The following is an 18,646-nucleotide window of genomic DNA, read 5'->3' on the forward strand; positions in this document are numbered from 1 at the left end:
GGAGAAGTTGAAGGACTTGAAATTGCTAATTCGTATGCTTGATAAATTATGCATCGAGGGAAAACCCAGACCTACCAACCATGTTTTATGATTCTTTATTCTTTCTTCTTCTATTCCATTTTTTTGAAACATTCGTCAGTCATGAAGAATCATTCAGTTGATTCATTCTTTTCTAGCAAAAAGATCATAGATTATAAGAAAAAATTGACAAGTCGTTTATTTCATCTACAATGCAAGGCCATGTCCTTTGTAAGAACAATAGAGAAATTATACACTGACATCTTGATTTATGGTTAGAACACTAGAAGAACAGTTGGTTTGCCTCCTTTCTTATTATTACTGATTATTAAAAATGGTATACAGCTGTGAATCTTACCATGATATTTCACGTTGGCTTAAAAAGTGGCTGCCATTCCCATACAAGATATGTAGATTGTAGACTGGTGCAATGCTTGCGTGGGTCAAATTTGGTCGATGATGAACCTTTGTGTTTGAAATTTATTGCAAATCAGTAGACATTCATTTGGCATGACCCTGTCATGCATGAAAAGTCATATACATATGTTCTAAACGACTCCATCTCCGAGCTTAAGTTCTTTTCACCTGATATCCCTCTCAGCTTTTAATTTAACTTGGATCAAAATCTGATCCAAAAAACTTCGATTTCAATTAATCAAACCTGACCCAATATATGCAGTTAGTAGATTTATGCACAACATTTTGGAGAACAGTCTTTGAAATCAAACTTTTCATTTTTCCTTTAAAAAGACAAGCTTTTCATTTGTTTATGAAGCATGTCAATGATGAATTCTGTATGAACTCCACCCACCACAAGAAAAACTTTTGAGCTGATTTTTTTTTTTTTTTTGCTTTCAGTGGAACAAATCTTTTCCTTGAATTTCCTTCCATGATTCAAACACTTTCATAAAACATATAATAGGATAAAATTGAACTTTGCCAAATTGCAAACATCAATTGAAAAGAAGACAACGACCAAGAAATTGTTTAGTTTCAAGCTGCATTCTGAATTTTATATATCCATAAAGACAATATAACGTTCCTTATTTTTGTCATGCTTGATCTTTTCAACTTTCAAGATCAAAAAATTTACCTCCGTAGGCTGTACCATCGAAAGAAACAGATCTTCATATGACGAAAACGGATACATAACCTTTCCAAATTGTAAGAGCGATACCAAAATGCTGCTTATCATACTGAACAAACTACCTAACTACATAGAGCAGACCCAGAGTGTGCACCAGGTGTATCCATTCCATAAGCTCATCTCTTCTGCGTAATGTATAGGTCTAATATCTTAAAGAGATCATTGCCTGAAGAGAAGCTCCAACAAAGGATGCTGTACTTTCAAAGGTGGCTTGTGTTTGTTGCTACCTTCCTCTTTCCCCTACAGGTCCATGTTAGGATTTCCCTCCCATACTTGCACATCTTTTGCAGCCAGAATCAAAATTCAGCTGTCATAGCTGTTTTCTGGTCACTCTGTTTCTTCTTCTTTTCATTTTGCTTCTGTGACTTATTCAAAGCTTGGTCAGCCTTTGAGACAATTTTAGAGACTGTGAATCCAGCTTCTTCAAAAAGCTGTGCTCTATGAGGAATCAAAGCATTGCGTAAAACAACGTCAACTCCATCATAGGTCCAAACCCCTAACACTGCCTCTCCATTAAGTCCAATAGCAAACCAACCAATACCAGCGGCAGCAAGGTCCACTGAACTTGAATCCCAGCTGTGACCAGAAACATGGAATTCCTTTCTCACCCAACTGCCAAGCTCTTCTACTCGTTCCTCCCCAATTGGGGGCTAAAGCAAGCACCAATGCAGAAAGTGTCAAGGGTACCATTATACACAACCAAAATGTAGTAAAAGAAAAGTGATGAAACATGTAATATTCCAGGTAGAATATGAGTGATGCAAAGCAAAAACTTGAGATAGAGAAGAATGGCAAAAAAGGATTTCTACAGTACATCACTTATATCAAGGGGAAGATATTACTTCATTTTAGCTCACCACACCTGTAACTGACGACCAAAATGATCCTCTAGCATTCTGTGTGCATTTTCAGTTCTCCCCATGTGTAATGGTAGATAAGGAGATGCCCAAACTGTAACATACAGAGATTCCACAGATGACTCTTCAATATCCAGCCTCATGAGTCCAGCAATGTGAACTGTGTGACCTGCCTGTCACATTCAAATGTATGAACATTAGCCTTAGCCACAAAGCACGAAAATATAAAAGGAAACAAAAACTGAAACCAGAATTTTGTAGCAGCATGCCCCCATTTTCCCATTAACAAGAGAACATCTGAAACTCAAGCAGCAAAAAAAAATAAATAAATAAAGAATCTAACCTGACCAAAACAAGAAACAAATTCTATTTCCAGACCATAACAAGAGCAAATCTCTGGCTGAACAATTTAGGTAGCTAGGACTTTTGACAGGAGAAATTATATGACATGTTGAATAATGTCATTTTGAGACTAACCTTGATTCTATACGTCCTCGGTTTCAACTCCTTACTAACATAAACAAGCTTCTGCTCCTCCCTAGTCAACCTAGTTGTCATTTGATGTGGCTGCAAAAGCCCTGGAGTATCAAATAACTTTGCCTGCCCTGGCAGCACCCCTTCCACTCTTACTATCCCCAAAGTTGTCCCAGGCACTGGTGCCTCTGTCAAGAAACCAATCTTCCCACCAACACACTTCCCAACGGCATTGATCAATGTACTCTTCCCAGCATTTTGGGCCCCCACTGCCCACACAGTCCCTCTAGGCCCTGCCATCTCCACAACATCCTCCACCAAGCTCTTCACTCCCCAATCCCTCACAGGACTCACAAAATGCAATTTTGCAATCTTGCTAGCTCCACCCTCCCTCGCTCTCTGCCTCACCCAATGTTCATATCGCGTAGGTGACAAAGAGCTTGGTAAAAGATCAATCTTAGTAACTACAAGCACAATCCTAGGCACATTTCCAGATTTCCCCTGTTTCCAAGCTGTGTAATTCTCTTCAGTTACATCAGATACAAGTTTCGCTACTTTTCTTGGAAATGACCCATCAAAATCTGATGCATCAACCACCATTAAGACCACTGACCGAGCTCCTGACACTGATCCCAATCTCCTGCCAACGGTATGATCAAAATCAAATTCTGGCAATAAATTCTCCACTGTTGGATCCCTCACCTTGCCATAATGGCGCAATGAGTGGCATCTAGCGCAAACCACAGGCTTTTCAGGCATTTCTTTATCTAGGTTCTCTTCCTCAATGTCAGTGCTTTCACCTTTTTCCTCCAAAAGCACACCTTTCTTGAGAAAGACTGTGAATTCAGGTTCAGTTGACACAGGTACCAAGTAGCGGGAACCTGTTTTGAGCATCAGGTCCTTGGTCTTCGTTGGGGGCTTGATGAAGAAACCAGGGTGTTTAGGGTCTGAGTCCTGCATGTGTACCCCACATCCTGGGCAAACAACATTGTGGGGGGTGGCATCATCATAGTTTCCATCTCGGTTCAGGGTCAAAGATTTAGAAGAAGAGGACTCCTGCTTCTGCTGGTGTTTTTGATACTTTTTTGGTGGTGATGGTGTGGCTGTAGATTGAAAGGTGAAATGGTTGGTGAAGAAGAGGAGGTGTGGAGTCTTGTTGGAGATTTGGGGCTTAGTCATGGGTAATAGCGGAATTGAAGTTTTGGCTGCTGTAGTGGAAGTGAAGGGTTCTGTAAAGAAGAGGGAGAGAGAAGAGAGAGGTTTGAGTTTTGATGGAGAAAGATTTCTGGCTCTAATGATCATTTCTCGTTGCTTGCAATTGCTCTGAGTTTCTTCCTTTTCTCCGTGGTACTAATTAAGGACCAATGTGCATTGCACATGAAACCTTTAAAACAAAGGGGAAAAATGTTTATGGCCTGAACAAGTACAAGATATAAAGAATAATAATGTTGAGATGCAGTCCATTTTTACCTCATAAAAATTTTTCAGTAATTCATAAATCTCTTTCTAACATACAGCTCCTCTATATAATGTCTGGCAATACTTAAAGAACAATGTAGAATAACACAGACGACACTGAATAGCACCAGATACCAACAGAAACAAGAAACATTATATCGCTATTAATCTTCATATTTTCCATTGAAAATTAATCAATGCAAAAACATAATTGAAGCTAAAGCATATGATCACTAGATCAAGTTTATAGTGGTTTTGACTACTTGGAACCTATTTTTATCACTCCCTGAAGCAGATGAGCAATGGTAATCCCATTTGTCCCCCAGCAGATAGTTACCGGTTGCAGAAGCAAATCATCAAATATATTTCCAAGCTTATTGAGCAAGAAAGTATCCAACAACTAACAGACACATCAAAATCCTACTATCTCTTTGTAAGGCCAACGATAAAGAACGATGAAACTCTAGATTGATAAGGATTTCACCTTAAGTTTGAAACTTGAATAGCGAAATGGGAAGTAAACTGACTGTGGCCCCTTATTATTGATTTTTTAAAGAAACGAAACAGAGAACAGCAAAATAGAATTTAAAATACGAAAATCAACTGAACCCAAACCCAACAAAAAAAAAGGAATAACATAGAAATTAATTGCAATATCACAGTGATAACTAAAAATAAAACACAAGTAGAATAATAAGAAAACAATTCAAGAATGAATCCTCACCGATTTATGGAATAAATCGAAAATTTGGAGAGTGAAACAAACGGCAGGAAAGAAGAGATTTTGTCTCGGATGAGGAATGGCGAAGAGGAGAAAATAAATGGAGGAAATGACTGTAAGGGATGGCTGAGAACAAGGCGGCTGAAAAGAAATGGAGGGAAAATGGACAAAGAACGGAGCGGAGAGGGAAAGAGCGCCAGAGCGGCTAATGTGAGAACGAACTAGCTCCATTTGGGCTTCCACTTACCAAACATTGTCTACGTATAGTGGCATTGTTGTAATTGTGACAAAATTTATAATATAATCTTAATATTGCATTAGGTTTTAATATAAAATGGATTACCTTAGAAAGTATAGTGAAATATTTAAAAATATGAATTAATATTATTTCAAAACAGTATATTGCATCAACACGCACGAATATTAAGTACCTCATATTTTAAGCGAACAACCATCTTTTAGTTAAAAAAACAAATTCTATTCCTCAGTATTAGGTTGAAAATTGTATAAAACAATTAGTATATGCTTATTTACATGATGGCAATATATTAATGCACATATTAACCATTATATAAAATAAAACATGTCCATTAATAAAGATTATATAGTATTTTATTACCAAATTGTGTACTTCATTAATATAAAGACTTGAACTGCAAATTCTTATATTTGGGTGTTGCCATGTATATTCTTACTAAACTAGATATTAGTTAAATCTCAAAAAATGAAAATTTTAATCTAATATTACACCTTTTATATTTGAAAGAGCTAAGTTGCTTATTAATACAATTAATTATTTAATTAATTTTTTGAAGTCATTGTAAAAAAAAAAATATCATTGTTGTTTATTTATTTGTATATGAATATTTTTATAACTACCAATGTCTATCAATCTTTGGAACTCGTGCTATTTGAGTAATTTAAAATTTAGTAAGTTAATTATTACTCATTAACTTAATTTTTTCTTGTGTAAAATTAGTATAATTAAGTCTTGTATATACATTGATTTGGTTGGTTTTTAGAATTTTAAGAAAAGGGAGATTATTTCAAAGTGGAAGATTAATTTGTGTCATTTTAAGTTTAAAATAAATAAATAAATTTAAAGAAAACTAACACTCAGTTAAAAAAATCAAATCTATAAATAATTCTAAATAGTTCAATTAAAACCATGGACTAATGGTGGTATTTGATTCTAAGAACAAATATAATTCAATATTTAAACTAAAAATCATATCAAGAAACTTTAGAACTTGGATTGAGTTAATCAATTAAGGTTTTAGCTAGCTACAAAATGCTAAATTGATCCTAAGAAAAAACAAAGATATATGAAGATGAATTGAAGAGAAATGATTATTACCTTAGAAAGAGCCTAATAATAAGAGATAATAATTAAATTAATGGAGATGAAAGGGATATACAATGAAAAATTGAAAAAGAAATTAAAATGAATAGTAATTTAGAAAATTTTGGTTTTCTACTATATTATTTTATTTTGGTACGGTGCATAATTTTATAGATTTTTCTAAAAATGAGAAACTAACCATATAAGTATTTACATTTTAGCATTTCTTATCAAAGCAAGTTTGTACCTTCCTATATAATATATAAACATGATGTGCATGATATGATTAAATCATGACCTGGCTCAAACTTAAGTTGTAAGCTATAAATCCAAAGCTTAAATTCCAATCGTAATGCTGAGGGCTAAAACGACTATCAATAGTCACGGATGACGAAAATTAGGATGGTGAATATGAATAATGTTAAGTGGAAAATCCACCAGGGGATACGAATGATTTGCTTTCTACCGAGAACTGGGCCGACACTGCCAACCCAACCGGCCTGCATGGACTTGGTTGACCTCCATATTGAAATGCAGCGTGGACCAGCCTAGGTTCGATTTTCAACACCCAAACAATGCTACATTTAGACTTGGGACGGATTACCCAACTTAACCATGCACCTCCAACCACAAAGAAACGACAGAGAGCGTCTCTTTATTATTATTTTCTCCCAGTACAGATTAGATAGTGGTGCAACAGACATCGTCCGATGGTGGTCCATCTTGCTTTTCCATTTGCCACGTGTCCCGACAAGAAATTCGGACTACCGACACGTGTCCTAAAGAGCACTATGGACAGTCACTTCGGTACTTATAATAGTACCCAATTTGAAGATGCTAATGAATGCCACGTGTGTCTTTTGTTTGTTTCTCCGACAGAGAGATGAGCATCGTGGGCGGTACGCGCACTACCAAATCATATGATTGACAAGCCGAGGTCTTGTCTCCCTCTTACTGACAAAGACAGCCTGCTTCTGGTTCTGGGGACTTTCAGAGTTTCCTCCCTTCTCCCGCAAAACGCGTTTGATTAATTCAATTACTCCGCTACGTTCGAGCCAAAGAAATTGTGTTTTTTTTTTTATATATATATATATATAGAATAAATGAATAATGAAAGAAAATTGTTAATTTTCTCTTTATCAATCCCCCCATTTTGTTCGATAAAGATCTCCTAAATAAATTTAGATCTCTCTAAGCAAACGCTGACTGCCACATGTGCTTTGCTGTTGATGTTGGAAAGAAAGCACCAAGACTGTTGATAATTTAAAAGGAGACAACTCAAAATATCTACCACAAAACTAATAGATTTGGGTATCTGATTGTCAATTTGATGTAAAAGCAAAAGACTTTGTTAGTTTAATCTGTTGTACATTATCGTGTGAAGTTGACTCGTGGGTCTCAATTTATTCCAACCTGTAAATTAGCTGGCCAACAAGCAATTTACCTAGGAATGTCTGTCAACTTTCATCATCTTTAGGGGTTCCCCCTGCTCATCTTGAAAAGCAACTGTTAAATTTACCAACGTATTTTCATAATTACATCTTGGAATAAATTTACCATCGTATTTTCATAATTACATATTGGAATTGAGTGTAAAGATGGTATATATCAATAAGGTTATGGGCTACAAAAGAAGTAGGCTCCAGTATCCTCAACAGCAACAAAGTGACAGACTGATCATTGCCTCAAAGCCTCAATTTGTGCTGCTCCTGACAAAATACATGTTAGTTTCGCAGACAACAATATATCCTAAGCAACTGCTACGTTCTTTTACCCTTTCACCTCCCTCATCGGTCATGAATCGTCGTCTCCTTGTCGGTCCATACCCCAGAGACGCGGACCACGTGCTCACACATAAGAAGGACCTTTGGACAAATGAAGGACAACAGTTGTGCTCTTGACGTCTGTCCACGTGTATTGCTGCTACTTGCTGGGCTCGATTTCTTATTCTGAAAAATAAACTAAGGCGCACACGTGTCCCGTACTCAACTCCCATCCAGCACGTCGAACCCTCTAGATATTTTTGAGCCACGAAAAAGATATTTCAGATTTTGAGAAATCTTTGAAACGTGGCGGGTGATCCCCACTCTCAATCTAGCAGCTGACGTTATTCCTATATTCTCCAGCACGGCATTTCAGCAATGCCGTATTAACACGCGTCTCCCTCTTCCAATTAAGTCCCAACACGTGTGTCTCTTCCCCAGCCCAGGATCTAGAGCAGTAAACCATCCATTTCTTGCGCGACACGTGTCCTTCAATTGAGTTCCGGACACTGGTATTTAGGTTCTTTTAATTACCATCGCTGTCCCGTGTTTGTGTTCTCCCAAAAAATGAGTTCCACCCAGAGACGCAGACTCAACCCACCGAGTCAGGACTCCGACTCGGATGACTCGGGGTTCCTTGATGAGCGTATACTCCTCCTCGTCCTTGAGTCCATAAAATGGGATTTGCAGGTCATTTGCTTAACTGCCTCGGTGAACCGCAAGCTTCGAGCTACAGCGAAGCGCTTACTGTGGCGAAAGCTCTGCGTGTATCGCGCACCGCGCATGGTAGCAACATTGGCTAATGGTGCGCCCAATGGAAGAATAGGTGGCGGGTGGGACTCTCTCGCAAAGCTCATGTTCTACTGCTGCGGTTGTGAGTCAACTCGCCATTTCAAGCTGAGTGGGCCGTCTCCGAGTCACTTCGCGAGAGCTTCTCGATTTTCGAAGACCTCGGGTCGGAGCTTCTTGACCAAGAAGTGTCGGGGTGATTTGTTGTTTGTTAGTGACCCGTGCGAGCATCCAATGGGGGATAAAGAAGATGATTTGGGGATTTATCGTGGGGTATTTCGGGGATTTATGAGGTCCAAGACGAGAGCTTGCTTGATTAGACGACAAGTGGCGTTTGAAGAGAGAGTGAGATGCCCTTATTGTGGCACGCGCGTGTGGAGCATGACGACGGCTCGGCTCGTCCCCAAGAGTGCGGCTAGGCGACTCGGGTCACGTGACGGTAGGTTGGAGTATTTTGTTTGTGTGAACGGGCACTTGCATGGGACTTGCTGGCTCGTGCCTTTGTCGTCTGATGAAGAAGTTTGTGACCAGGAGGAGGATGGTGATGGTGATGATGATGATGATGGAAGTGAAGAGATCGACGGGAAAGCATATAACCATCAGACAGTGACAAATGGAAGCACGAGCTCGTTAGGGGAAGATTTTTGAGGAGATGAGCCCATCAATTAATTGCTAAACGTGTTGTAAGTACAGACAAATTATGATATATTACTCAGCGTATTTACGAAAGAACGGATTGGCTTAGTATGCAAGTGGATCAGGTTGGGTCTCTGTCTTTTCTCTTAACTATGACGTGTCGAGAAGAGATTGGGTGCCAGAGCTGTGGGCTGGCCTGAAGGCTCCACCTGTTGATAGAAACTGATTTTCTTGGGCTTGAGAAATGAAAACTAATGCTGACGTGGATTTTCATGAGAGAAGAATTTTCTATGAGATGTATGGTAGGAACGGCGGCTTGGGAGACTTGGGATAATTTTCTATGAGCTATTGGTTGCTTTCATTGCATGTGAAATCCATTTGTTTGCATGTGCCTTTGTTATCTTCATTTCACCCTTCTTGTTGCATTGGTCGGGTCATCACTTTCTTGTTGTACTCATTTCATGTAATAATGCTATTGTAATAAACTACTATTTCATAATTCTTCTCCTTTATTTCCTCTTCTATTTCCTTTTTGGACATCACAATTGGAAATTTTGCAACTTTCGGTTTAAATCACGACCACGTGACCACATGATCCAATATTATTATTACATATAATATACCAACCATTTTAGATTTTTTAGTTTCACATTTTCGAGTAGAGTTAGAGCCTGTTTATCATTTTTTTTAATTTAAAAATTATTATAAAATTTTAAAAAATAATAACTTTTAAAATTAAATTAAAAGTAAATTTACTTTTATAAGTTATTTTTAAAAATAAATTGTTAGGTAAAATAATTTATATAAGTGTTAATCTTACTAAAATTACCATAAAGATATTTAATAAATAATTTTCTATTAATCATGAATTTTTTTGTTAACAATGGGAAAAGAAGTTAATTTTATTTTTTTCTATTTAAAATAAAATTTTGAAAATATAAAAAAATATTTTCATATAATATAAAATTTATAATTAACAATAAATCATAAAAAAATTCCACAAATAATCGATTGAGAGAGGATGGGTATTTTTTGAGAGGGTAATATTGAAATTATATTCAATAGATGAGGACATTTTTGAAAAAAAAATAAAAATTCTTTTAAAAAGCTTATGTATTTTTAAGAAAAAAGAAAAGAAAGCTCCTTTAGAGTTTTTTTTTTAAGCTCTTTTTCTTTAGATTTGTTTAATCTGATTTTTTTTTTAACTTTTATATCTCTTAGAGACTGATTGGCCTAACTTTTTTTTTAGCTTAAAAGTTAATATTAAACTTTTATGAAAAATAATAGCTTTTAAAATTAAACTAAAACTGTTTAATAAAATAAATTATATAAGCTCCAATTTCGATTAAAATTACCCTAAAGGGTATTCATGCTATCTTCAATCACCTAATAAGTTATAATGTAATGCTTCAAGTTTGTATATAATTTCAGATGTTAAAATCGAAAAAATTAATATAAAAAAGAAATAAATTTCAAACTTGTATAGTAGCAATAGTATTAGATTTTTATTGATTTAACAAGCAATCGGATCATGATGCTTCAATTCCCAAAAAAGAAGAAAAAAGAGAAAATGATGTATTTAATATTAAAATCCTTTTTGGTGAAAAAGAGAGAAAATCTTTAAATAGTATTTGAATGCAGTTTTGAATTTTAGATTTTTTTTTCTCTCAATCTTTGTAAGAACAAAAAAATTGTAGATTTTGATATTCTGTTGTTGGGTCTTTTGTTTTTTTATTAGTTTTTGTAGAGAGAATTAGAAAAGAGGAAAATCGTGATTTACATTAAAGAATGGTAATTTGTAGAGGGAAAGAGAAGAGAGAGAGATTAATTGAGAGATGAGTATTTCTTGAAAATTAATGAATTTTTAAAAGAAGAAAATAATTTTTTTTAAGCTCTATTTTTAAAAATTTTATTCTATTATGAAAAATAACTTAAAAGAACAAATAAAGATAACTGAAAGAACAATTAAAGAAAAGAAAAAAAGTATTTAAGAGGAAGAAAAGAGATTTTATTAAAGTGTGTGTTTACAAATGAACTGAGAGGGCTTATTTATAGGCAAATAACCCCCTTATCTTGATAGAATTTACAATATAAAGATAACACTTAGAGATTAGATGGATTAAATCCTAATCTAATCTAATTTACATCAAATCTAGATATAGATAGAATAAATGGATATTCACAAAAATATTCATAACACTCCCCCTTGAATATCCATTGTATTAAGAATATGTCTCGTTAAAACCTTATAAGAAAAAAACCTCATGGGAAAAAATCCGAGTAAAAGAAAGAGAGTACATAATTCTTTTCAAGAATACGCTTATGAAATATTGCCTCATTAAAAACCTTACCAATAAAAACCCAGTGAAAAAAACTTTGATAAAGAAAAAGAGTATAATGTGTATTTTACTCCCCATTAACAACTGCATTATTTAAGATATTTAAAACGGCACATCCCAATATTTTGTATCAACTTTTCGAATGTTGCAGCAGGAAGGGTTTTAGTAAACAAATATGCTAGATTGTCACTTGAACAAATTTGTTGAACACTAATATCACTCTTTTCTTAAAGGTCATGAGTGAAGAAGAATTTTGACGAAATATATTTTGTTTAATCGCTTTCAATGTATACTTCCTTTAACTGTGTTATGCAAGCAGTATTATCCTCGTATAATATTGTTGGAATTTCTTTCTTGGTTGGCAAACCACACATTTCTTAAATATGTTGAGTTACAGATCTTAACCAGACACATTCACGACTTGTCTCATGAATTGCTAAAATTTTTACATGGTTAGAAGAAATAACAACTATAGTTTGCTTTACAGAACGCCATGAAATAGCCGTACCTCCATATGTGAATAAGTAACCTGCTTGGGATCGAGCTTTATGTGGATATAATTAATATCCTGCATATGCATAACCAATTAAATCTGATTTTAATACATTTGAATAATATAAGCCCATATCCATTGTTCTTCGAAGATATCAAAGTATATGTTTAATTCCATTCCAATGCCTTCGAGTTGGAGAATAACTATATCTTGCTAATAAATTCACAGCAAATGAAATATCAGGTTGTGTATTGTTAACAAAATACAATAATGCTCAAATTGCACTAAGATATGGTACTTTAGAACGAAGAAGTTCTTCATTATCCTCACGAGGTCGGAATGAGTTTTTTTTCACATATAATGATCTTACAACGATTGGTGAACTCAATGGATGTGCTTTGTCTATATAAAATCGTTTTAGCACTTTCGTTATATAATTAGATTGATGGACAAAAATTTCATTTGTCAACTGTTCAATCTGAAGACCCAAACAAAATTTTATTTTTTCAAGGTCTTTCATATCAAATTCTTTATTTAAATAATCCACGGCTTTTGATAACTCTTCAGGAGTTCCAATAATATTTAGATCATCAACATAAACAGCAATTATCACAAATTCATATCTGAATCTTTTTATAAAAACACATGGGCATATTGGATCATTTTTATAGCCTTCTTTCTATAAATATTCACTAAGGTGATTATACCACATGCGTTTGGATTGTTTTAATCCGTATAAAGATTTATTTAATTTGATCGAATAAATCTTTCGAGATTTCAAATTTTGTGCTTTAGGCAATTTAAATCCTTCAAGGACTTTCATATAGATATCATTTTCAAGTGAGCCATATAAATAGGCTGTAACTAAATCCATCAAATGCATTTCAAGCTTTTCATATATTGTCAGACTAATTAAATATCAAAATGTAATTGCATCCACCATAGGAGAATATGTCTTTTCATAATCAATACCAGGCTTTTGGATAAAATCTTGTGCGACAAGCCGTGCTTTATATCTCACAATCTCATCTTTCTCATTTCGTTTCTGCACAAATACCCATTTATATCCCACTGATTTTACCCCATTTGGCGTAAGGACTACAGGTCCAAAAACTTCACATTTTGCAAGTGAATTTAATTCCATTTTGATTGCTTCTTTCCACATTGGCCAATCATTTTTATATATACATTCTTCAACAGATGTAGGTTCAAGATCCTCATTTTCTTTCATAATATTGAGAGCTACATTATATGCAAAAATATCGTCGACGTTTATTTCATTTCGGTTCCATCTTTTTCCCCGTCATGACATTATTTAATGAGATCTCTTCATTTTCACTAATTTCAGGTACCTTAATTTCTTTTGAAATTATGTCAAAGGTCTCTTCTAGAGTTTTTGTTTCCTCTTCTTGACTATCTTGAATATTTTCTCATTTTCTTTTTCGAGGATTTTTATCTTTGGAACCAATTGGTCTTCCACACTTCTGGCGTGTCTTAGACTCATTAGCAATAACAGATTGTCCTATATCAATTTTGATTGGAGCATTTGCAGTTGGTATGTGAGATTTAATTACTCTTTGTAGGTCAGTAAATGTGTCTGACAACTGATTTGCTATATTTTGCAAATGAATTATCTTTTAAACTTCTTGTTCACGTTGATTTGTACGATGATCAAAACTAGATAATGATAATATATTCCAAGATATTTCCTTTTCCAGCTGTTTATTTTCTTCCCTTAATGTTGAAAAAATTGTTTCATCAAAATGACAATCAGCAAACCTTCAGTGAATAAATCTCCTGTTGAGGGTTCTAGATATTTAATTATAGATGGAGATTCATATCCAACATATATTCCTAACCTCCTTTGAGGACCCATCTTTGTGCGTTGTGGTGGAGTAATTGGAACATATACCGCACATCCAAAAATTTTTATATGAAAAATATTTGGTTCTTGACCATAAACCAATTGTATAGGGGAGAATTTATGATAACTTGTTGGCCTGATGCGTACAAGTGTTGCTGCATGCAAAATGGCATGTCCCCAAGCAGAAATTGGGAGTTTGAATTTCATAAGTAATGGCCTTGCAATCAGTTTAAGGTGTTTGATAAACGATTCTGTTAGACTATTTTGTGTATGAACATGACTAACAGATTGTTCAACATTTATTCTAATAGACATGCAATATTCATTAAAAGGTTGAGACGTAAATTCATCAGCATTGTCAAGGCGAATTATTTTGATTGCATAATCAGAAAAATGTGCTCGCAGACGAATTATTGGTGCAAGTAATCTTGCAAATGCTAAATTGCAAGTTGATAACAAGCACACATGTGACCATCTTGTTCATGCATCAATTAAAACCATAAAATATCTGAATGGTCCATATGATGGATGTATGGGTTCACATATATCACCTTGAATACATTCAAAAAACATAGGGGATTTAATCCCATCTTTTGCTGGTGATGGTCTAATAATTAATTTACCTTGAGAGCATGCAACACATAAGAATTCATTAGATTGAAAAATCTTCTGGTTTTTCAATGGATGATCACATGAATTTTCAATAATTTTTCGCATCATTATTGATCTGGGATGGCCTAATCGGTCATGCCAAACATTAAAATTATCAGTAAACTTCTGGTTTATATAAGTTTCAATCATTTTAATTTTTGTGTAGTACATTTCAGAAGACAAAGCAGGTAATTTTTCCAATACACATATTTTACCCAATATAATAGATGTAATATGAAGATATTCAGTGCCTCTTTCATTTGTTGTCTCAATATGATATCCATTCAAACGAATATCTTTAAAACTTAATAAGTTTCTTTGAGACCTTATAGAAAATAATGCATATTTTATTATGAACTTTGTTTCTCCAGGTAGTGAAATATTGGCTCTTCCAGAGCCTTCAATTAATCTTGTACTACCAGATATTGTATTATCATTAGCTTCTTCCATTATCAAGTGGGAAAAATATTTATTGTCTTTAAATATAGTGTGCGTTGTAGCACTATCTATTAGACAAATATCTTCATCATTGATTTTGGATCTAACTAGATGAATATCCATATTTTCTTCAAGAAAATAAAATATATATAGTAAGAAACTTATATAAGAAAACATTAAATATAAACTTTGTTACAAAAAAAAATTTTTCCTAATGGACATATTAAAACACATTAACTTCTTAATAGAATTGTACTAAACATACCAAGTTCTTAATAGAGTTGTACTAAAACACATCAACAAATAATTTAAGAAATTTCATTATTGGGATTTCCATCACCAATCAAATGATCAAATCGTCATTTAGGGTGGGCAAAAAAATCAGCAACATCCAAGTGTGTTATATCAACTTGGCTATCATCTTCAACAAAATTTGTTTCGATATTTTTTTCTTTATCTTTTAGTGATGCTTGATAAAGTTCAACAAGATGCTTTGGTGTATGACAAGTACGTGACCAATGGCCTTTCATGCCACATCGATAACAAACATTTTCTGTATTCTTTTTACTTTGTCCACCTTTATCTTTTTCATATATCTCTTCACTATTCATTCACTTCTAGTGGGTATTCTTATTATTAGAATAATAATTTGTGTAACCACCACGACTGTGATAATTATGACGACCTTTTCCACATTCATGATTACGACCACGACCACGGCCAGAATTTCTAAATGATGTCGCATTCACTTCAGGGAATGAAGCAGAACTAGTTGGTCAAGATTCATGATTTTTCATCAATAGCTTGTTATTTTTTTCAGCCACAAGGAGACATAAAATCAGTTCAGAGTATTTCTTAAAGCCTTTTGCACGATATTGCTGTTGCAAGAGTACGTTTGAGGCATGAAAAGTAGAGAATGTTTTTTCTAACAAATCAACATCAGTCACCTTTTCTCTACACAATTTTAGTTTAGAACTAATTTTGTATAATGCTGAGTTATACTCACTTACAGTTTTAAAATCTTGCAATCACAGATACATCCAATCATAATGAGCTTTTGGTAGAATTTTTGTTTTCTGGTGGTCATATCTCTCCTTTAGACTTTTCCAAAGATCGACTGGATCTTTTATTGTAAGATACTCAAATTTTAATCCTTCATGAAGATGGTGGCGAAGGAAAATAATTGCTTTTGTCTTATCCTGATTGAATGCTTTATTTTCTTCTTTGATTGTGTCTCCAAGACCCATAGCATCTAAATGGATTTCAGTATATAAAATCCAAGATAGATAGTTCTTGCCAGTAATATCAAGAGCCACAAATTCAAGCTTTGTAAGATTTGACATTGCGATAGCTTAAAAGAAAAACGTAAATGTTAGTATTACACAATATAACGTAATTGGCAGGCAAAACAATAAATTGACTGATGAAAAATAATTAATATAAAATTAAAAATTGACTTATTATAAATTGGTAAAATTTGGGCAAAACACTGAAGTGATAATAAACAAAAATCACCTAAAGAAAAATTGAACTTCAACTTTGTGAAGTTTAAGTGTGAGAGATTAGAGAATCTGCTGATAACGTGTTATGAAAAATAACTTAAAAGAACAAATAAAGATAATTGAAAGAACAATTAAAGAAAAGAAAGAAAATATTTAGGGGGGAGAAAAGAGATCTTATTGAAGTATGTGTTTACAAATAAACTGAGAGGGCCTATTTATAGGCAAATAACTCTCTTATCTTGATAGAATTTACAAGATGAAGATAACACTTAGAGATTAGATGAATTAAATCGTAATCCAATCTAATTTACATCAAATCTAGATATAGATAGAATAAATGGATATTCACAAAAATATTCATAACATGTTCTTAAAAAAAAACTTGTTTTTTTTTTAAGAGCTTATCAAAAAATCATGTTTGGCCTAGCTTCTGCTTTTAAGAAGTAGATAAGGTGAAAAAAAAATTAGGCCAAACATGCACTTAGAAGCCAAGCTAAATGGGATTTTTGAGAAGTTTTTTAAAAAGAACAATTTTTTTTAAAGAACAAAATAAAAAAAAACCTTAAAGAAAAATTACAGAGAAAAGCTTTCTCTTAATTTTTTTTTTGAAAAAAATACATCAACTTTTCAATAAATATCCTTCTCTTTCAATCATTCACCCTCTACTCTTTCTCCTTTCGCAAATCACCTTTATCCAACACAAAATCGAAATTTTCATCTTTCTACAAAGACTATTAAAAAACAAAACTAGCAACAGAACAACAAAATTAAAATTTTTTTTTGCTCTTATAAAAATTAAGAGAAAAAAATACATAAAACTTAAAGCTGCATTTAAAAACTTTAAATTGTCTCTTATTCACAAAAAAAATTAATACTATTATCATTATATAAGTTTGAGAGTTATTCTGTTTTTTATGAATTTTTTTTATTTTAACATTTGAAATCGTATCCGTTTTGATTTATTAAGTAATTGAAGATGACATGAATACTATTTATGGTAATTTTAACTAAAATTAAAGCTTATATAATTAATTTTTCAAAACAGCTTATCTAACAGTTTTAGCTTAATTTTAAAAGCTATTATCAATGCCAAACAAACTCTTAAAAAGAACAATTTTTTTTAAACTTCTCAAAATCTTATTTGATCTAACTTCTATTTTTAAAATATAGATAAACTGAAAAAAAAAATCGAACCAAACAAGTATTTAGTAGACAATAAAAAAGTGGTTTAACTTTCAAACATCCATTAAAAAGAGTGATTGCAACTTAAAAGCATCAAGAATTTCCCAGTAACAAAAAATGAAGACGATGGAGGATTTCAACTTCCTTTGTTAATGCACTTGGACAAATATGTTCATGAAGCTTGTATTTTTTGCTAAGCTTAATGTTGAGGGATTTTTTACTTTTTTGTGATAGAGAGAGAAGTAGTGTTACAAACAAGTAAAACAGATATATTGAGAGACAATAAAGAGAAAGATTAGAATAGTCCCTCAGGAGGGTTTGATGAATAAAATGTAGAGAATAACCAGAGAGATGGCAAAACAAGTCAGAGAAATGCTAAGTAGAGAAGAATTTGAGAAGGAGAGAATAAACTTAAATTTAATTGAGAAAGGATGTGGGTGTTCCTATACGTTGACCAAGTAAGAGCATTACTTATATTAAAGCAAATGAGAAGGAAGTACTGTAGTCTTACTTAAGCTAATCGAAAGATACAAATTGAGAGATGTGGATGCTGCTAGTAACTAAAATAATGATAATAATCTTATTGAATGCCTCAATCTCGTGATCTACAGGTAAGATTATTCCATGCTTTGTTTCGGGAAAATTGCTGTTGTTTGAGGTTCTAAGAAAAAAATAATCAGATTTGGTGTAGAGAAGAATTAAACGTAACAATGTGTATTCAATATATAATTTTAGATGAACCGAGAGAAGGCCATTATTATAACCATAATTTTTTTTCCCCAATTTGTTTTATTTACGAAAATTTGAACTCCAAAAAGGAAAGCGTTTCCCTGTTTTTATTGTCAATTCTGTTGTAAGGATTCTAATGAGGCTATATGTAACTGTTGGTGGATCAGAAGAGATAGTTCCACACTTCCTTCTTATAAGGTTTGATGCTATACGAATATGTATAGGTACCATAAATTTTCAAAT

The 18,646-nt window shown here is 33.4% G+C and overlaps 2 protein-coding genes across 2 annotated transcripts; one reads left to right on the plus strand and one right to left on the minus strand.

Annotated features, from left to right (window-relative positions):
• Positions 954 to 4,905, minus strand: LOC18613399 (GTP-binding protein BRASSINAZOLE INSENSITIVE PALE GREEN 2, chloroplastic). Its single transcript, XM_007050612.2, has 4 exons — positions 4,679 to 4,905; positions 2,500 to 3,880; positions 2,028 to 2,195; positions 954 to 1,815 (listed from the first exon to the last, which is right to left on the minus strand). The coding sequence occupies exons 2-4, from the start codon at positions 3,796 to 3,798 to the stop codon at positions 1,462 to 1,464; spliced, it is 1,821 nt and encodes a 606-aa protein (XP_007050674.2). The 5' UTR covers positions 3,799 to 3,880; positions 4,679 to 4,905; the 3' UTR covers positions 954 to 1,461.
• Positions 7,594 to 9,719, plus strand: LOC18613400 (EID1-like F-box protein 3). Its single transcript, XM_007050613.2, has one exon. The coding sequence runs from the start codon at positions 8,348 to 8,350 to the stop codon at positions 9,215 to 9,217; it is 870 nt and encodes a 289-aa protein (XP_007050675.2). The 5' UTR covers positions 7,594 to 8,347; the 3' UTR covers positions 9,218 to 9,719.

This window comes from Theobroma cacao, chromosome 1 (assembly GCF_000208745.1).
Source record: "Theobroma cacao cultivar B97-61/B2 chromosome 1, Criollo_cocoa_genome_V2, whole genome shotgun sequence".
NCBI lineage: Eukaryota > Viridiplantae > Streptophyta > Magnoliopsida > Malvales > Malvaceae > Theobroma > Theobroma cacao.